Below are 22,138 nucleotides of genomic sequence, written 5' to 3' on the forward strand. Positions count from 1 at the left end.
TCTCCAGCAGCTGGCAGAAGAGGTAGATGGACAGAGTCCTGCCATTCATCGATCACGCTCACGAGAGAGAAGAGCGGACAGATCGCATACCCCCAGGGTCTCTCGATCGCCAAGGGAACAACCCAAATCTCGAACACCGAGAAAGGAGGTACGGACTGAGAGATCGAGACGTTCTCCTCGAAGGGATGAACGACCTAGGTCACCAGTGAGGAAGGGGAATTCTCACCACAGGAGAAGAAGAACTCCATCATCCTCATCTTCTTCTTCATCTAGATCTTCTAAAGGGGATTACTCTCCCACGCTGGCAGACAGTCCTCGATCAAGAGCTTCCCCGCTTGACGACGTCAACACGTATCTGGACGTCTTGCAAAGGGGTGCTTACAAACTTAATATAGAGATGGCTACTCCAGAGGTGTCCACTACTGTGATTTTTGAGACCCTTCATCACAAATCATATACACGGCCTTTGCTCCCATTGGTTCCAGGGATAATGGACCCAATCAAAGAGGTTTTCCTCACGCCAGCAACGATCAGGGCAGTACCGGCACGTATCCAAAAGAAATATAGGCCGGCCGACTCAAATCCTATCTTTGTTAAAGGAGAGCCTGCGGCGGACTCAGTTATAGTAGCCTCAGCTAAGAAGAATCACACAGTCGCTCCTTCTTCGTCAGTTCCTCCTGACAAAGACAGCAAGACGCAAGATTCTTGGGGACGCAAGGTATGCAGCACAGCAGCTTCATCCCTGAAAGTCTCTAGTGCTTCAGCCCTTCTGGGAAGGTACGATAGAGCCCTATGGGACTCCATGGAACGATTCAAAGGGAAATTGCCCAAGGAAGACCAGAAGGACTTTGAGGAGACAGTGACGGAGGGCTGTTTGGTGGCAAACCAAATGATTAGTTCATCAGCAGATAACGCCCTTCTAGCAGGACATAACTACTCACATGGGATATGTGCGAGGAGATCCTCTTGGCTGCGTTTAACTGGACTCAAACCAGATGCCCAGCAGCGCATCCTCAATCTACCTTTTTCCGGATCTTCACTCTTCGGGGAGCATGCCGATCAGGAAATGGCCCGTATGAAGACTGAGTTAGACACAGTAAAGGCAGTGGGTCTGGAAAAACAGAAAGCGCCGTTCAAACGACGCTTCAAGACCAACAAGAACCGTGGAGGCCAACAGAGGGTTCAAACCCCTCAATGGTCTCAAAACAAGCCACAAGGAAAGCCGCAATACAGAGGAGGAAGGTCGAGCAGAGGCAGAGGCGGACATAATCAGTCCTCTACCACGCCTAGAGGAGGCAAGGCCTGAGCAGTGGCTTCCTCTGGCGCCGTTACCCACTCCAGTGGGAGGAAGTGCTGCACAACACCTGGCAGAGTGGGTCAGCATCACAAAAGATCGGTGGGTGCTGAATATACTGCGCAATGGATATGCGCTACGTTTCCGGAAGAAACCACAACCGATTCCTCCAAAAAAGTCTCGCTCGTACCAACTAGAGCTCCTAAAAAGGGAAGTGAGCGTCCTCTTAAAGAAAAACGCAATCGAAGAGGTACCCTTTTCCCAAAGGGGGAAAGGAGTGTACTCAAGATATTTCCTTGTCCCCAAAAGAGATCAAGAAGGCAAATTCAGACCGATTTTGGATCTTCGACTCCTCAACAAAGGGGTGGTCAAGGAGAAGTTTCGCATGTTGGCACTCCACCAAATATGTCCTCATCTACAAATCGGAGATTGGATGTGTTCGGTGGATTTACAAGACGCGTACTTCCACATTCCTATTACACCAGGTCATCGGAAGTACTTGAGGTTCCTGGTAGGGACCAAGCATTACCAATTCAAAGTGCTTCCTTTCGGGCTCAAATCCGCACCAAGGGTCTTCACCAAGTGCATGACAGTGGTAGCGGCGTGTCTACACAAAAAAGGTCTCTTTGTGTACCCATATCTAGACGACTGGCTCCTGAAGAGTCCGTCCCCTCGTCAAGCCACCAAAGACTGTCACCTGTGTCTCCAACAACTACACAGGCTCGGCCTCCACGTGAACACAGAAAAATCAGTCCTGCAGCCCACGCAAACTATCCACTATCTGGGTGCAGTTCTAGACACAAAGTTAGGAAGAGCGTTTCCTTCGCAGGAGAGACTGTCTTCCATGGGGCAAAAATGCAAAAAGTTACTTCAGTTTCCTCGTCCAAAGGTGCGAGAAGTAGCGTCTCTTTTGGGCTCCATGGCGTCCTGCATCTTCCTAATACCGAACGCCAGGTTGAGGATGCGGCCTCTACAAGAGTCTGTGGAGGATCAGTGGGACCAAGCGACTGGAGATTGGGAGGACCGAATCATCCTGTCTCAATCAGCACTGACCTCAATAAAGTGGTGGACTCGCCCTCGGAATGTCCTGCAGGGAGTCCCTTTTCAGCAACCTCTTCCTTCGCTGTCTGTGGTAACGGACGCATCTCTAGAAGGCTGGGGTGCTCACATGGGTCATCTTCAGATTCAGGGTCGCTGGTCGACCAACCTTCAGACATACCACATCAACATGCTGGAGCTTCGAGCAGTTCATCTGGCGCTCAAAGCGTTCTTTCCAGCAATATCAACGGACAAAATCCTGGTTCAGACGGACAACACTACAACTATGTTCTATCTGAACAAGCAGGGAGGAACTCGATCTCGCCCTCTGTCTCTGGAGGCCCAGACAATCTGGCACTGGCTTCTGGCTCGGGGACTGTCGGTGGTGGCAGTGCACCTTCCAGGCGAGCTAAACACAAAAGCGGACGCACTCAGCAGGCACTTCGAAGATCAGCCAGACTGGGTGCTACACGACGAAGTAGTCGAAGAACTCTTCCGTTGCTGGGGTCGTCCAGACATAGACTTATTTGCGGACGACGAAAACGCCAAATGCCACGCCTTCGCGTCCAGGTTCCACCGGCCAGGGACGCAAGGGAACGCTCTCCTGCTGGAGTGGACAGGAATGTTCGCTTATGCTTTTCCCCCTCTGGCACTGATTCCGAAGGTGGTGGCCAAGCTCATCAGATCGAGCATGGACATGATCCTAATTGCTCCGGATTGGCCGCGACAATGGTGGTATCCAGACCTGTTACATCTGTCGCTGTGTCCACACAGACGTCTTCCGTGCAGGCCAGACCTGCTGAGCAAGGTGAACGGGAGGATCCTGCATCCCAACCTCCCGTCGCTGAACCTGACTGCATGGCTCCTGAGGTCTTGCAATATGGACACTTAAATCTGCCTCCTGAATGTATGAATATTTTAAGAGAGGCAAAGAGACCTTCCACAAGGGCGTCTTATGCGTTCAAGTGGAAACGTTTTTTCATTTGGTGTAAGGACCATGGCTTTGATCCCACCAAAGGACAAGAAGAGGTAGTTCTTCCATACCTCCTATACTTAGCGACATCAGGTTGAAATACGCTTCTATTAGGGTTCATCTATCCGCCATAGTAGCGTACAGAAAATCACCTGCACAAACATCGTTTTTTCAAGTCCCAGTGGTGAAGGATTTCCTTCAGGGATTAAAGAAGGTCTATCCCCCTGTGAGAAATCCTTCTCCTCCCTGGGAGTTGAACCTGGTTCTCTCCAGGCTGATGTCTACACCGTTTGAGCCTATACACAAGGCCTCCTTGCAGCATCTCACTTGGAAGGCGGCCTTCTTGGTGGCAATAACCTCTGCACGCAGGGTTAGCGAGATACAAGCACTCTGCACCAAGGAACCTTACACTGTGTTTCACCACAACAGAGTAGTAATGAGGGCTCACCCATCTTTTCTTCCAAAGGTGGTATCGGATTTTCATATAAATCAAACGATTACCCTTCCTTCGTTCTTTCCTAACCCATCGACCCCAGCTGAGAGGTCGTTGCACTCGTTAGATCTTAAACGGGTGCTAAAGTTTTACCTAGAAAGAACACCAGAAAGACAGACCAACTCTTTGTCAATTATGGTGCTATGAGGACCGGGTTTGCAGCAGCCAAAAGATCCATCATCCGGGAGGGTTGCTTATGACTTTGATGAGGATACCCCTGGAAGAGAACTAGGATTACAGGTAAGTAACTAATCCTTCCCTCCCCACACTAGCCCAGGCAGGGAAACGTGTTTGCTCCCAGCCGGTGCTAGCATTTTCAAATCTTTTGCCAAACGAGAGCAAATACTAAGTCTGCTGCCAGCCAGCTGGAGCTTTAAAACGTTACCGCCAGCTGGGAGCAGACTTGCAATCTGATTCCCTGCTGGCACTGATGCGAGGAGGGAAACAGAACAACAGATTGCTCCCGCCTGGAGGGAGCAGCATAAATAGCTGCTCTCTCATGGGGAACAATGGCAGCTCCCGCACCATGTGGGGAGCCTGCTGGGGCCCCTAAGGTTGTGCTTGGTGGGTGCCTTAGGGGGGCACTGGAGCACCCTTTTGTAACTAATGCAGGCCCAGGTACCAAAATAGGATCGGGGTATGGGGTCCCTGGGCCAAAATAGGCTTGGGAAGGGGGGGCTACCAGGCCCCTCACTATCATAATAAGGGATGTCCCTGGGGGATGAGGACAAAGGAGCCTATAAATGCTCAGAGAGGGAGGCCATACAGTCTCCCCCCTTTTATTTACATTTTGACCCCTGGGGTGGGGTCCCCACTGCCAAATTATGCTCAGGGAAAGGGGCCGCATTCCTCCTCCCTTTATTAATTACTCTGCTCCGGAGGATGGTCTGCCCAGGGGTCCACAAAGGCTCAGAGAGTGGGGTTGCGCGACTCTTCCCTATTTTAATTGGCTTTGGCCCCAGGGGATGGGGTCCCGGGGGAAGGTGCAGTGCAGCCCACCTCCCCTTTTAAACCCAAAAAGGGGAGGGTCCTATAAAGGCCCAGGGAGGGGTGCCACACACCCCTCCTCTTTTTTATTAGTTTGACCCGGGGAATGGGATCCCCAGGGCCTACAGAGGGTCAGGGAGTGTGGCTTCATGCCTCCCTTCCCTCAGATTTTGTCCCTGGGGGATGGGGTCCTCCGGGGCCAAGCAGGCTTCACGCCCCTACCCTTTTTATTGTATTTGGCTCTGAGAGATGTGGCCCCTGAGGGATTTTTAGCCTCAGGGAGGGGGGCTACACACTCTCCTCCCCTGTTTAATTGTATTTGGCCCCAGGAGATGGAGTCCCCAGGGCCTTTTAAGGCTTGGGGAGCGGGGGCCACACTGCCTGTCCCTTTTTATTGGAATTGGCCCAGGGAGATGGGATCCCAGGGGCCAATTAAGGGTTAGGGAAGGGTCTGCACGCCCCCTTCCCTTAATATATATGTTTTGGCCCCAGGGGATGGGACCTGAAGGGCAACCCTATGCTGCACACACCAAAAGGCTGTGCACGGTGTGCGGTTGGCAGCCTGCTAAGGGGTTTGGAGACAGGTCCTGGCAGCAGGCCAAGACCTGTGGCCAACTCCCGCTGCGCATGACCAAAGGCTGTGTGCCGCATGGGGTTGGTTGCCTGCAGGGACTAGGAAGCAGAGCCTGGCTGAAAAACAGGCCCTGTGGCTAACCTCACACCATGCATGACCAAAGGCGTGTGCGGTTGGCTGCCTATGGGTGGCTGCTTGCAGGGAGTTAGGTGTAGGGCCTGGCTACAATTCAAGCTCTGCAGCCAACTACCTTGGGACATGCGACAAAAGGCAGTGCTAAGCATGGGGTTGCTTGCCTACGGGAGGATTGGCTGCTGCCTCCAGGTCCTGTGCACAGCCAAAGGCCGTGCGTGGCATGAGGTTGGCAGCCTACAAGGGGTTTGGCGCAGGGCTTGGCCAGGGATTGGCTTTACACAGGGTAATAAAATATTACTTTACGTAAAAAAAAACTAGAAATTCACTGAAAAAACAAAGGTTAAAGTAAGGTAATAGCTAGGTGAATATATCTGCTAGAGATTTTTGGCCACAGATTGCTTACCTTAGAACTATCCCTCGACGTCAAACTGGATCTGAAATTTTTCATGAGCAGTACCCCTGTGCGCTGGTAGTTGGCATCTTTCGGCTCCGTGTGGCGTCGTCCGCACTGGAAGTGATGTGTGCTGTGCATATAAAGGCGCCACCCCAATGTGCTGAAGCCTGTTTCTTTTCGTGACTTTCCACACCCGGAGACACAAAGCCCTCTGACCACTGGTGTGGAAAACTAGGGCCCTGAAATGGTAAACATCCTGCCCTTTGAAATCTGTTCGCAGAGTGGAGAGGATGGGTGGGACGGTAAGGTTTTAAAGCACAAGTTAACCAAGCAGGTGGTAAATCTGTGGAAAGGCTTCTGTGCGGGGTGGGTTGAGGTGGGGTGGAGGAAGGTAGGGGAGGGAGGGAAAGGAAATATTAGACCCTTGCTAGAGAAAAAAGTCACGGTGAAGGCCGGGGGAAGCTGAGCTGCTGCTGAAAACAAGCCTCGGGCACTCTACCAGCCAGAATTAGCATGCAGTGATGTAGAGTCTGGTGTTCCGCTGCACTAGGCCAGTCGTGATCAGACGGAGGGCACAAGACGTGCACAGCAGTAACCCCAGCTGTGGATAGCACTCTGCCTGACTAGAAATCAGGCCCTTAATACCCAGTGAACGTAGGAGTACGTCTCTCACGCAGGAAGGCGATCAGATGCTTGATTTGCGCTTAGCCTAAAAACATCACTTTAACCCAGATGACTACACAGCACCAAAGTTCTGCGCCGGCCTACTTTACAAAGAATAAAAGCACAAGCTTATCCTAAAAAGTCTTAAATATTCAGTATGATTGTGAAATGTATGGTTAGTGCAAGATGATCCTGACAATCCAGTCTATCTTTTATGCTTGTATAGTTTCTAACACGAAGTTTAAATGCCCTTAGCAGGGAGTCCCAGGATATGAGTGTTCCTGGAACCGTATAAATCCTACAGATGTCATATCTTAAGTGTTTTCATTCTCAGCCTACATTTCTTGGAAAAGTCAAATAAAAGTGTCTTTAAAGTTTAAGCAAATATCATTTTTGTCTTCTTTCTGCAGGCTACAGAAATGATCAGGGCGACTTCAAAGCGCTCCAAGACATCTAGCGGGAATCAAAGCTGCAGAATGGAAACAAAGCAGAGGTGATTTTTTTTTTACTTGTTAGGAGGATGTTCAAACCTCAAATTCATAAATCATGTGTTTTATGCTGTCTAATATTTGCCCCTAAGATTGTGTGAAGGTGCTGAGCGTGTTTTGGTTTAATATGGATGTCATAGGGTTTATCTAGCAAAATAAATCTTCTATATATATTTTTTTAGAAAGCTTCGGTTCTACATCAATAGTCGGTTGTGCAATGCAACCTATTCAACAGATTATCTAAACATTTGCTTTGTGGGCAGAATTATAAAATGCAACTGCAAATTAAATAAGCACAACATTCCTTACTAATTCCGCATATGAACCAGGGACATGGCAGTGGGGAGATTGTGCACATTAATGCTAACGCGGGATTTCTGGCCTATTGTCGTTAATCCAGATCCCAATTCAGGTCGACTAAATCGTTGGTACCTGTCATTGAGTAAAAGGCAATCCACTACTAGGTTAATCAAGAAAGAACTTACGCCACTCTAAAGAACCACTTACCACTGGAAAAGGTTTAAAAGTTTATTATAAAACCAAAGCTATCTGGAGATACAGACATCTCAAAATGAGGTTCAAAAGCTATACAGGTGTCAAGATAAACATAAAATCTCTAAATGCTCGTAGTCGACAGAATAGAATTACCAAGATCAGCTCAAAGGTCATTAAAGTTGCGAGAATAGCTACTAGTTGCAACTTGAGAGTCATTTACAGAAAGGAAAATACAGGTTAGTCTGTCCCTACACTAGACTAAGTGACATCCCTACTTAACAAGATCTTTACCTAAAAAGGTGTCAGCCGTGGTGACTTCCAAAGAAGATCACACACTTCCCTTAGTCTTTGTCTCAAAGTCGAAGTCTTGCAGTTCCCTATCTGCCTACCCATCCGCTCTCTTAGGTTCCTCAGACCATCTGCTCTAACTCCATCCCGGGGTGCTGTCCCTAATACAAAATCACTTTTCCAATAGGAACGCCCCTGGAGACGCCTCTCACGTGGTGTTGGTTCTGGCGGCAACTTCCATGCTGGTACTCCTCGGGACCCTTCGTTAAAGTTGACCTTGCTTCCCAGGCTTCTCTCCGGCAAGACGGTACCCCCTAGAAATTCCTGAAGACTCCTACAGGCCTGTGCCTGGCTCTCTTGAACAAAAGTCTATTCATCACTTTCCTGATAAAACCCCCTCGCACCTGCAAAAGACACTTTCTCTGTGGGCCCCAAATTCCGGCCTCCGCCATATCTTGAAGTCGTAAACCATTTGAACAGGCTTTACAGTTTGTGCCTAACACGACTTTTTCTCTAACGAGCACATACAGATCAAAGAAGCAACTTTATCTATTCAGGCCTACTAAAATTACATGAAACGGGCCTCTACACTAAGCACATTTAATTTCTTTGTTTAAACAATATTCTAACTAACACACATTACTATAATGTAACACATCTATTTAAAACATTTCAATTCTATGATTAATAATACTTTGCAGTAAAATGACATTAGAATCCAAGTTACTTAAAAGTGTAGCAGCATCTTTCGTTTCTTGTGAAATGCCATGTGGCCTACACATTTCCATGGTTTGCAGAGTTACATTTCTTTTGCACACAGCCACATAACGTGAGACTCCAACATCATTCTAACAATTCTACAAATCTCTACATTAGTTTTTCACACTAATATATGTATCCCTATTCAGATTAAACACTCATATATATCTTCACTCTATAGGTTTGACACTCTTGTGTATTCTATTCTAAACGAATACAACGTGCTTGTAAATATGGTGCACTTCTACATTTTTCAGATTTGTGCTCTCTCAATCCCCCCTTTGATGACTTCCAGTAGTCATCATCATCACAACACCCTCTCTAAGGTATAGATTATCAAACTGAAGTCGTTGCAATATTCCCTCTTTTCATCTCCTCTAGAGCCCTCAGACTCCGGTACTGATTCTCCTGCATCGCAGCTAATCTCCTCCCCTGCTCTCGCATGGATCTCTGCGACCTGTTTGCTCTATACCATTTGTACAGTCTCACCAACCCTCACAAGGCGATTACACAAATCACTATTATGATGATAGGTTTCAATATGTACCAAATGATATTCTTTGCCAGGTTGGCAAACCAACCTCCAACTTTACCCATTCCTTGACCTACTTTTTCCCATACTGTTACCTTTGTCAAATCCTCTATCTCATGGTGTATTTCAGTAATGTTTCGAATGTACTTTTCTAGAGGTTTTGAATTGTCTGGAATGTAAGTGCAACATTCCTGGACCTTCAAAGCCTTACAGACTCCTCCCTCTTTGGCCAACAGAACGTCTAGAGCAAGTCGGTTCTGAAGAACCATTGCCCTTATCGATTGCATCTCTCCCTCCACCAGCATTAAAGATCTAGCAGTACTGGCGGATAGTCTATCTACAACTGTTGCCAATCTTCTTATCTTAACATCATTTAGTGCTATCCCCAAAATAGGAAACATAGCACCAAATACATCTCCAACTACTTCCTCAGCGCTTACATCCCTTCTTCCTCTAGTTTGTTTCCCCCTCTTTTTGGTTTCTAGGTCCTCAGCATGGTATATTTTGGGAAAGACAATTGCTAAATAACATGATCCATACCAATTATCTCGTAGTTTCACGTATGCATTTCTTCCACAAACAAAATACACATTCGGAATCACCTGCATTTCCTTTAGGAAATCTTTGGAGTAATACTCCAGTTGGAAAGCATGTTCACAACTGACCTCTCCCACAAACACATTCTCATAATATGTTTGACTTCTGTGTATACACAGCTTTCCCCTTTTCTCTCGGTCTAAAGCTATTGGACCATTGCTACCCTTTCTTTGGTGTGCCCTTTCTTCCTCGGTCCAATCTGTTTTCCACTGTCCTGAAGCTTTTAGGACCTTTTGTCTTCTATATCGATCATCCACCTGCCCTATAAATCTTTTCTCAATTTCGGACACTTTACAAGTCAAATTATTTCTTCGGGCATGTGAAGTATCTAATGTTCTCCAAGGAAGGAAAAATTTCTGTAACCTGTCTTCACTCTTGTAATAATCCCACTTATTGAGGTGCTTATAATTTGGCACCTCTGGCAATATCGAGTCAAAGTTGGAGAAGTAATACTCAAACCCCTCACGTTCATAAAATATGCTCAGCAACAAACTACATGAGATTCCATAGGTCAATGGAAGATGATGATACCTGATGCCTTCATCTACAGAGGCTGGCAACTGCATGCAGACATAGCAGTTCTTCGCCTCCATGACATCAATATATTCATAAAGCAATTTGGCATAAGCATTTGATTTAAAATTCCCCTGTGATTCGTCTGCATGTAACCTCTTAATCTCAGCATCTAACAAAGCTTTCTCTTTCGCTGTGTTTTCCCCCTGTTTGCCAGCCGTAGGAGGCTTCTGTGTTGATACACTCTTTGCTTCCTTTTCTGTTTTCACATCATTTTCATGTCCCACTACATATGATACAGTAACCACTAAAACTATAAGAGAAATCACTACCACTAAAAGTGTGCCTACTATGCATTTTGCCCTGCGGTTCGGGTTGCCAGCCTCCATGGTCTCAAGACAGTGTAGCTCTGTTTTCTTTCACATTACAGAGTCTCTTTTCCTTGCTTCTCCAATCTTTCGAACCACACCTGGAAGCTGAAAAACCCCTCCGCAAAAACAGTCTCTAAGTTCTGTAGCAATAGACAACCTTAGTCCTTCTCCATCCTCTAAAATGGAAATCCCTAATTTCTTCTTCTTCTTCTTGACGTTAGGTTATCTCTCAATCTGTATTTACAAAGTTCTTTGCAAAGTCTTTAGTAATCCGAAATTATGCGTGTTCCAACAACTCCCACCACTTGCTCGAATATTTCCAAACGAAGAAGGATTCCCTCAAGTATTGGACACCTTGAACAGCAACACGGAAATTCAACTGTGTTTAGGATCAATTCTCTTATTCCGCTCAGAAGAGGAGGATAGACGATGTTGAGTGTCAGCAGCCCTTCGACCTCCACTCCTGGTATCAGCAACTCTACTTCCACGGTTATAATTGGGTCAGTTCTGGTCAGGGTCACTTTCCTCACCCTCCCAGTTCTGCGTGCTTCGGACATCTGCAGCGAGGTAGGTCCACTCAGGAGTAGCGTATCTTCTGCAAGGTACCCGCACCCTCCTTGATCTTCTCGGACCTTCCTGTTCTTGTCCTTGTGCACTTTCTTCTGGATCTGAGTCTTCGGATATAGGAGCAAGAGTTTCCTCTCGAGCTGGCTTCAAGCTTGGCCTCCTTTTTCTTTCCGGCCAGGTAGCTGCTCCACGCCTTGTTCTCCTATTTTTTGTCCATTCACTTGATTCTTGATCACTCTGGACTTGTTCTGTCTCTGAGTTGTTTTCACAGCAGCTTTCTCCTTCTGTGGCAACTTCAGTTTCACTGCCGTTCTGTCTTTCTTCTTCTTCTGGATCTGTGACACTCCCAACTTCTTCAGACACCCCCACAGCTTGACTGATCCCCTCTTGCGATTCTTCCTCCACAACTGGATTTTCGTCTGTGAGAGGAGCTGTTTCTTCAAGAGGTGCTGGAACTCTTTGAGTATGGGAAGCGTGGATCCAATTTGGCAGCCCTCCGCACTTCACGGCAGTGTTCGTCGTTAAGATGATCTGGTAAGGTCCTTTCCAGCGCACGTCTAAGCAGTTCTTCCGGACGTGCTTCTTCACCACTATCCAGTCACCTGGACACAGGTCGTGGCATTGATCTCTTGAAGATGGAACTTCTGCGGCCTGTACCTGAAGAGACACAGAATGAATGGCGTCAGACAACCCCTTGCAATAATCCAGGATCAGGTCATCTGTAATGTTCAACAATGCGGTTGTTGGGACAGTTGGAAGTCTCATTGCCCTCCCCATCAGCACCTCGTGTGGAGAGAGACCTGTCCTCCTGTAGGGTGTGCTACGCATGCTCATAAGGACCAAAGGAAGAGCATCAGGCCAACTTAAGGAAGTTGATGAACATACTTTAGCAATTCGACATTTCAGCGTCCCATTTATCTGCTCCACGATACCTGAAGCCTCTGGTCGATAGCTACAATGCAATTTCTGATCAATGTTCAATGCAGAGCAAAGCATCTTCACAACTTCGCTGTTAAAATGTGTTCCTCTGTCCGATTCCAGAGAGGCAGGCACCCCGAAGCGCGGTATCAACTCTCTAAGCAACAACTTTGCTACTGTGAGTGTATCGCACCTGCGTGTAGGGTATGCTTCAACCCATCTGGAAAATATGCATACTACCACCAGAACATACCTAAGGCATTTCAATAAAATCCAATTGCATTCTGTTGAAGGGCCCCCAGACCTCCCAATGTGACTCAGTGTAACTGGTGTTCTTTTCCCTATATTCAACTGCTGACAAGTAACGCATCGCTTACACACTGCTTCTGCTGCAATCCTAAATTTTGGGCAATACCAAGTCTGCCTGAACACCCTCAGCATGGCATCTCTTCCCAAATGCACTGGACCATGTATCTGTCGTGCCATTGGACTCGCTAACTCCTCGGGTAACACTGCCCTTCCATCTGCTGAAACCCAAAAGTCCATTTCGCTTCTCACACAACCTGCTATTTCCCATGCCTGCTTCTCAGATTCAGGTGCATTGTCTTGCATTTGTTTCAAATCTTCCCAAGTATCAACAGTTTCTAACATCATGCTTAGTTCTGTCCTTTCCTGAGCCCCACCTACTTCCACCTCCGTGAAAGAGTAACCATGCTCCGCACAATAGCGGGCAACTTCGTCTGCATATCTATTTCCCTGTGACACAAAATCTGTATTTTTCGTATGAGCTAGACATTTCACAACCGCAATTGCGGCAGGACCCTATAATGCTTCTAACAGCAGTCGTACAAATTCTCCGTTTCTGATTGGCGAACCAGAGGAGGTCATGTAACCCCTCTGAGACCACAATTGCCCGAAATCATGAACTACACCGAAACCATATTGGCTATCAGTATATATGGTGACTCTAATTTTATTACCTGCTGTACAGGCACGTGTCAATGCAATGATTTCTGCTATCTGAGCGGAGTGTACTCCTTCCAAGCAAGCGGCTTCCACAACTCCAGTAATGGTGCAAACAGCGTAAGCTGCTCTCAACCGACCAGTATCGTCTCTTAAACATGAACCATCAACAAAGAAAATTTCATCGGGATCAGTCAGTGGCTCATCCACAATATCTGGTCTGGGCTTCGTGCATAGTTCAGTCACATCAAGGCAATCGTGATCTTCACAGTCTTCGCCTTCTATGTCATTAGGAAGTGGCATCAGAGTAGCAGGATTCAAGACAGAGCACCTCTTAAGGGTCACGTTCTCTGCAGCAAGAATAACTTGCTCATAGCGCGTAAGCCTACTGTTAGTCAAGTGCTGGGTCTTGGTCCTGGTCATTAACAGTTCCACAGAATGAGGTACATACACCACTAACTGGTGTCCCATCACAATGCTTTCACAACGCTCAATGCTGACACCTGTTGCAGCAACGGATTTGAGACATCCGGGCAACACTGCGGCTACAGGATCTAGAGTAGCCGAAAAGTATGCAACTGGTCTACGGGCATTTCCATGGACTTGCACTAAAACTAACAAAGCACAGCCCTCCCTTTCGCAGCAATAGAGGGAAAATGGCTTCTCATAGTCCGGCATCCCCAGAGCCGGAGCACGACATAAGTCATCTCTCAGCTGTAGGAACGCCATCAAGCACTCATTGTCCCATTGTACCGGATCACTCGCCTCCTTGTGCGTCAGTTTCTGTAAGGGTTTTGCTTTCAGTGAAAAGTTAGCTATCCACTGTCGGCAATAACCAACCATTCCTAGAAACATCCTGACTTCTCTCTGTGTTGTAGGCGAGTTCATCTTCATGATTGCCTCTATTCTATCTGGTGACACCTTGCGCTTTCCTTTTTCTATCCGGTGACCCAAATACTGTACTTCTGTCAGACAGTACTGCAATTTGCTCGGGGACACCTTGTGTCCATTCTCAGCTAAATGGTTCAGCAAGGCGATGGTGTCTTCCTTGCAAGCTTCTTCTGTTCCTGACGCAACAAGTAGGTCGTCTATGTACTGGATCAGAACCGAGTTCTGGGGGAGTACCAGACTTTCAAGATTTTTCTTCAACAGCTGATTGAAAATTGATGGGCTATCTGTAAATTCTTGGGGGATTCGACACCATGTTAAAACGCGATTCTCCATTTTGAAAGCGAAGAGATACTGGCTCTCTTCATCTAATGGGATTGAAAAGAAGGCCTGACAAAGATCTATCACTGTGAACCACTCAGCTTGGAATGGTATCTGAAACAGTATCACTGATGGATTCGGTACCACTGGACAACATGAAACAACAATGTTATTAATTTTTTGAAGATCCTGTACTATTCTAAATTTCCCACTAGGTTTCTGCAAACCCATAATCGGGGAATTGCATGGACTTCCCACGATTTCCTTCAGTATTCCCTGTTGAATCATAGAGTCAATCACAGGTTTTATTCCTGCAATCGTCTCTTGGGACAGCTTGTATTGTGGCGTTCTGGGATAATCAACATTTGGTTTCACTATGATCTTCACTGGCTCTACCCCTTTGACCAACCCTATCTCTTCTCCTGTAAAATCCCATACTTCGGATGATACTGCCTCGCGTAAGTCCCAAGGAAGGTCCTCCACAGTCAGAGTAGGATACAGTTCTATGCATGTTCTTGAATTCACAATTTTGAAGGTAGCGTCATCATCTGTCGTCTCTACCTCTACTCCCTGAGGTGTGCAGTATATGGTACAGTTCAATTTGCACAATAAGTCCCTTCCTAACAGACACACAGGACTAGAATCACACACCACAAACTGATGTTCATTCATGTAGTTTCCAATTTTCACTGACACTGGTTCCGTCAAAGGACTAGTCATTCTCTTGTTTGCGACTCCTACCACCTGAATTGTTTCCCCCGACATTGGTAGATCCGGAACCACTGCTGATCTCAAAGTTGATCGAGTAGCTCCGGTATCCACCAAGAATGTTGTGGGACACCCTGCCACTTCAGCCTCAACAAATGGTCCTCTTTGATCCACTTCCAGAACTGCCCCGAGGGTACAGTCCTCTTCTTTGCTTACACGTTGTCCCGTCAAGGGATCAATGTAGTAACATTTTTCCTCATCTATGAAAAGAGGCATTTGTCTAAAAACCTTTCCCCCTGTCGAAATCTTTGGTGGCTGCGGAAACTGAGCTCGTGGAGCCGAAGTCCCCCCTTTGGCCACCTTAATTCTTGGCACTGTCACCCCTTGAACTGGAACCTCTGGAACCTCCTCCTCTACCTCTAGTTCCCCGTTTTCAGGGTTATAGGGACACTCGCGTCTCCAATGTCCCACCTGATGACACTGGTGGCACTTTGTCGTTTTCTTCAACGTAGCAATGTAAATTCTAGGTCTCATGTTTTCCTCACTGTCCTTATTCTGATTGCTCGATTTCCGTCCCATTGTCCCCGTCCCCTGCTGCTGCTGTCCGCTCTTTCCAGCTGACTGCCTCTGCACCACCATAAGCTTCTCTTTTAGCTTCTTTGCTTTGGAATCTATTTCGTCACTACAGTACCTTGCATACCTCAAAATCTCATCTAATGGTCTGTTTTGCCAACAAATTAAATGTTGCTGAATCATCAAACAAATATCAGGTCTCAACCCCAAAACAAACTTTGACACAAACTGTCCTATATCCTTGGGGTCCATTACATCGAGTCCACTGTATTGTTTGAATGTTTTCAGCAATCTCTCATAAAACTCATGAACTGTCTCCTTGGGTTCCTGTCTTGTTCGGTCTATTTTTACCCAATCTATGTCTTGTGGTGGGACCTTATCCTTCAGCCAAGTTATTACTCTTTCATATTTCAACATTACAATTTCAGACGGTCCATTTGTAGCAGCATTCCTTTCTGGTTCTACCGTTGGCCACTCAACACTAGTCTTGCATGCTGTCCACAAATCTCCTGGCACCACAATGTCAAACAAGGTGTTCAAATCAATCCACAATACCTTTGAGAGTTTCACAAACCTCTCTACCTGCTTGTACCACTCAACAGGATTGTCCCTTAACTTCGGAAATGAGTTGGTAAATGCAGCCAAATCTCCTCTACTCCAGGGCACATGTACATAGTTCCCATTCGATATTTCTCTCAAAGGAAATGCCTCCATCTGCATTACCCTTCCTTCCGGAGACATCACACTCGTGCTCCTCCTGACCGTACCCCTTTTGGACCACCTCTCTTCCCATTTGTCCAGATCTCTCCACGCTCTTATTCCTGTTATCAGCTCCCTTATGTGTGTTTTTAATCCTGTAGTTCTCTTCTCATCTAAGTCTTGGTCTGAATACTGCAACCTATGGTTACTCTGTAATGTCTTTGTTCTGGACAAGTCCACCATATACTTCTCTGCCAATTCAGACAGTTTCTCATGAATTGCTCTTGCCTTTCGGGTAATATCCTTTGCTATAAACAGTAACTCATCTTGTTCGTACAAGTCAATCCTTTCTAAGGCTAACGTCCCATCTATTATCTCGTCCAGATCATTTTTTAAACTAGTGACGTCAAGTCTTTTGGCCTTTACTGCAGCTTTCAGTATGCTGGCTCTAGGGGGTCCATTCACATCTCTCCCATCCCAGCTCCGAGTCCTACGTCTAGGCTCAGGCGAGTTATGGGGAGTCCTCCCATGTTCCCATCTCTCCAGGTCCCATGCAGTTCCATGTCTCTGGGTGTATGGTGAAACACTTTCCCATTTCTCATAATCCCACAAGTCCCATCCTGCATGGTTTGCCTAGATGCATGGTAAGACATTCCGTTATTCCCCCTTTCTTCATCATTTGCCGGTGGTCTCTGATCTCTCGACCCATGGCAAGATCCTTCACTGTTGCCCATGCTCCCACGGCTCCAGTGCTGTACATTATCATTAGGTGCATGGTGAGTACATCTAAACCTATCCCTGTATTCTTGTGTCCTTCGGTCTCCCTCACTTGTAATGAGACGGGACGTCTCTCCACATTCTGTACTTCTCTCACTTCTCACCTGCCCATTTCCACCGTCAATATGACGTATAACTCCTCTACTCTCCGGGCTGTTACCATCCCACTCCTGGCTGCTTGCGCTAGCCCCGCAGTGAGACAATGTTCCATTGCCTCGACTTCCCCACTCAGCCCCCGTTCTTAACCTGTGGGCTGGTGCTTCTGTGGACCCATCCCATTCTCTCAAGTCAGCTCTCAGCTCCTTAAAGGATTTCGGCTGTGGTCCCCTCAGGTCCATCGGTCCTCTCTGACCCCCCTTTTCTGCTGCGGGACCCACTGCTGAATCAAATGGGGTGCTCCACGTCACTGGTCCTGGCAATTGCCTCCAGGCATTTGTCATGTTATTTCTCCTTTCCATTTCAACTCTCTCTCTGTCTAACCGTATCTGTTCTTCCTCTCTGTCTCTCTCGGGGTTGTAAATCGATACTATAGGACCTATGGTAACGGGTACTTGTAGAGCGTCTGGCAACCCATAAGACTCAACCTTCTCAGTGGTTGGCGTCTTCTGTACCACAAACCTTCCGACTACACTCTGTACTGTACTATGTTGAGGTGTCTCCTCACCTTTGGTAGGTGTCCACTCCGATATAGGGAGTGGTCTATACCCCTCTATGGCAGCACCACCTTCCCTTGGGAGTTCCTTACTTTCTGTCTCCCCAACGTTCGGAGGCGGTCTATCTATTAGCAATCTGTTTATCAAGTTATCCTCCGACTCGCTCTCCTCATCCTCTTCCATGAGCCTCTTTTCTCCTGACACCTCTCTCACTGGGTACAACTTATCTACCTCAATAGCCTGTACCCTCCATCTCTTGCCGTCCGCATCCCATTGGGCATCTCGCACTGCCCTTACTGATCGCTTCAACCTTTCTTGGCGCCTGTTCAGATTTCTGTCGTGTGCCGCTCTAAGCCACGCATTAAGGGCCTCAAACTGTGTTGGTCTAGGCGAAGGATTCAATGAGGACATAATTGCCTTCAGCCGATGTAACGCCTCTAACCTAAACGTTCCATACTTAGGAAACGTCAGTTCCTCATTCCCTTCTGAAATCTTGCTCCATTCACTAATCCATAGTATAGTATGCAAGCCAACATTCGTTGCCATATAGTAAGCTGGTGTACCCTCTGGAGGTGCCTCTTCCCCATAATAAGAGTTCCTTCTTTTTCTCTTAAAAATCTCTCTCAAACATTTAAAACACTTCATGTTCAAAACCCACAGAATTTCTATTTTCTCCGCGTTTGTTTACTTCCTAATGACAATCCACCAATCTCAGCACGGTTCTCGCTAACTGCCCTATCACAACGCGGCTTTTCACTGACGTCACACCAACCGCCCTATCACAGCACGGCTTCTCACTAACCGGCCTATCTCAGCGCGGCTCGCGTTGACGTCACTCGTCCCCCTTCGCAGCAGTTCCCCTCCTTACTCAGCTCGTCTCCGCGGTCATGCATGCGTCCCATTCATACTCTGAAAAATGATTACTTCCGTCCAAGCTATCACTTTTCTTGACTGTACGCCCACAGTCTATCTGTAATTGTCATCTTAGCTGACGAAATGTCTTTCCGTTTATGTCCAGACAATCGCCTTCTCTGATAGGTTACTTACACACAGTAACTTTCGACCAGCGTCCGTTACTCACACACTCACTCTTACACTCCCCCTATCTCGGTCCTGCGGCGGTCAATGGTACCTCATGACCTCCTTACTCTGATCGACAATTACTCTGGATGTTCGATACACCCGAACCACTTAAGCTCTACCCCGAACTTAAGATTTTACCAGGTTGCGCACGCTCACAACCTTCTCACAATCACACTACAGGCATTCAACTCCGCATGACATTACAATACAAATACAACACAAAACACCGCAATCTGTCCACGCATGACCCTTGTTATACTCACTCTCGTCCGATACTGCTGCTTTTCTCTCTCCGTCAGCACCTTCTTCGGCAGGCCACCTCTGGATCTCTAGGGACCTTGGGGTAAACTAACCTAGTCTAGATCACCTTCCTCAAGAAGGTAACCATCCTCACTCTGCTACCAACTGCTAACGCGGGATTTCTGGCCTATTGTCGTTAATCCAGATCCCAATTCAGGTCGACTAAATCGTTGGTACCTGTCATTGAGTAAAAGGCAATCCACTACTAGGTTAATCAAGAAAGAACTTACGCCACTCTAAAGAACCACTTACCACTGGAAAAGGTTTAAAAGTTTGTTATAAAACCAAAGCTATCTGGAGATACAGACATCTCAAAATGAGGTTCAAAAGATATACAGGTGTCAAGATAAACATAAAATCTCTAAATGCTCGTAGTCGACAGAATAGAATTACCAAGATCAGCTCAAAGGTCATTAAAGTTGCGAGAATAGCTACGAGTTGCAACTTGAGAGTCATTTACAGAAAGGAAAATACAGGTTAGTCTGTCCCTACACTAGACTAAGTGACATCCCTACTTAACAAGATCTTTACCTAAAAAGGTGTCAGCCGTGGTGACTTCCAAAGAAGATCACACACTTCCCTTAGTCTTTGTCTCAAAGTCGAAGTCTTGCAGTTCCCTATCTGCCTACCCATCCGCTCTCTTAGGTTCCTCAGACCATCTGCTGGGGTGCTGTCCCTAATACAAAATCACTTTTCCAATAGGAACGCCCCTGGAGACGCCTCTCACGTGGTGTTGGTTCTGGCGGCAACTTCCATGCTGGTACTCCTCGGGACCCTTTGTTAAAGTTGACCTTGCTTCCCAGACTTCTCTCCGGCAAGACGGTACCCCCTAGAAATTCCTGAAGACTCCTACAGGCCTGTGCCTGGCTCTCTTGAACAAAAGTCTATTCATCACTTTCCTGATAAAACCCCCTCGCACCTGCAAAAGACACTTTCTCTGTGGGCCCCAAATTCCGGCCTCCGCCATATCTTGAAGTCGTAAACCATTTGAACAGGCTTTACAGTTTGTGCCTAACACGACTTTTTCTCTAACGAGCACATACAGATCAAAGAAGCAACTTTATCTATTCAGGCCTACTAAAATTACATGAAACGGGCCTCTACACTAAGCACATTTAATTTCTTTGTTTAAACAATATTCTAACTAACACACATTACTATAATGTAACACATCTATTTAAAACATTTCAATTCTATGATTAATAATACTTTGCAGTAAAATGACATTAGAATCCAAGTTACTTAAAAGTGTAGCAGCATCTTTCGTTTCTTGTGAAATGCCATGTGGCCTACACATTTCCATGGTTTGCAGAGTTACATTTCTTTTGCACACAGCCACATAACGTGAGACTCCAACATCATTCTAACAATTCTACAAATCTCTACATTAGTTTTTCACACTAATATATGTATCCCTATTCAAATTAAACACTCATATATATCTTCACTCTATAGGTTTGACACTCTTGTGTATTCTATTCTAAACTAATACAACGTGCTTGTAAATATGGTGCACTTCTACATTTTTCAGATTTGTGCTCTCTCATTAACATTTACTTGCAATATTTACTGATTTGCACCATGTGGTGAGTATATGGAGCATTATACCAAGCAGGAGCAGGTATAAGTGATCTGCACATATTACAATGAGCACAGAGCAAACAAGTAGAAACAATACTTTTGTTTTTACTATTAGTTCGTTGTTTTGCCCTCTGTTTTGCTTTTTTCTGCCCTGTTTTGCCTTTGCTGCTAGTTTTTCTGCCCTCTGTTTTACCTTTGCTGCTCCTTTTTTTTGCCCTATGCGTTACCTTTTTCTGCCCTCTGTTTGGCCTTTTCGGCTCGTTTTTCTGCCCTCCGTTGTTTTTTCTGCCCTTTGTTCTATCCTCTTATGATATATTTTGCATTTTCTGCTCAATTTCCTTCCCTCTGATTTGCCTTTCTGCTAATTTTTCTGCCCTCCATTTAGCCTATTCTGCTTGCTTGATTCCTGCCCTCTGTTTTGCATTTTCTGCTTGTTTTTCTGCCCTGTTTTGCATTTTCTGCTTGTTTTTCTCCCCTCTCTTTTGCCTTTGCTGCTCGTTTTTCTGTACGGTGTTTTGCCTTTTCTGTTCCCCTCTTTTTTGCCTTTCTGCTCAATTTCTGCCCTCTTTTTGCATTTTCTGCTAATTTTCTGCCCTCTGTTCTGCCCTTTTCTCCTTATTTCTTCCCTCTTTCCGATATTTCCCTCCTCCCAGCGCCCGCACTCCCTCAGGACCTACTTAATGGAGGCTGCAGCACGACACCATTGAGAAAGTCCTCATGCCAGCTTGTCTGCATTCCGCTACCCTCTACTGCCTGTCTTCTGCTGCCCTCTGTTTGTGCCTCTTCTACTCGTTTCTTGCTCTGTTTAGCGTATTCTGCTTGTTTTTCTGCCTTCTGTTTTGCCTTTCTGCTATGTATGTTTTTCGGTCCTCTGTTTTGCCTTTTCGGCTCATTTTTCTGCCTTCTTTTTTGACTTTTCTGCCCTCTGTTTTGACTTTTCAGCTTGCTTGTTGTTCTGCCTTCAGTTTTGCCTTTTTGCTTGTTTTTCTGCCAACTGTTTGCCCTCTTCTGCTGTTTTGCCTTTTCTGCTTGGTTTTCTGCCCTCTGATTTGCCTTGCCTGTTCATGTTTCTGCCCTCTGTTCTGCCTTTTTCTACTTGTTTCTTCCCTCTTCCTGCTACTTCCCTCCTCCCGCCATTTCCGTCCTCCCACCTCCCACTGCCCCACCCTCCCCCAGGACCTAATTAATGGAGGCCGCAGTGATACCCCAATGAGCAGGCCCTCGTGCCAGCTCCCCCCTGTGACAGTTCTCCTGTCCAGCTTGCCCACAGTCCTTTACCCTCTGGCTGTCTACCTGCTGTCTTCTGTTTGTTCCTCCTCTGCTTATTTCTTGCTCTGTTTTATCTTATTCTGCTCGTTTTTCTGCCCTCTCATTTGCACTCTTCTACTCTGTTCTGCTTGCTTACTGCCCAGTTTTGCATTTCTGCTCATTTTTGCCTTCTGTTTTGCCTTTTCTGCTAGTGTCTTCCCGCTGTTTCCTCAAGGCCTGGCTTTTTGGAGGATAAATTGCCCCC

At 46.5% G+C, this 22,138-nt stretch overlaps 1 protein-coding gene across 1 annotated transcript in view; it reads left to right on the forward strand.

Moving 5' to 3' along the window:
• Positions 1 to 22,138, forward strand: part of DNAAF11 (dynein axonemal assembly factor 11) — a 200,030-nt gene that overhangs the window by 174,915 nt on the left and 2,977 nt on the right. Inside the window, exon 11 of the mRNA XM_078686746.1 lies at positions 6,962 to 7,044. Coding sequence (XP_078542872.1) covers positions 6,962 to 7,044 — 83 coding nt within the window. The remainder of the gene's footprint in view (positions 1 to 6,961; positions 7,045 to 22,138) is intronic.

Source organism: Lissotriton helveticus, chromosome 4_1 (assembly GCF_964261635.1).
Source record: "Lissotriton helveticus chromosome 4_1, aLisHel1.1, whole genome shotgun sequence".
Lineage (NCBI taxonomy): Eukaryota > Metazoa > Chordata > Amphibia > Caudata > Salamandridae > Lissotriton > Lissotriton helveticus.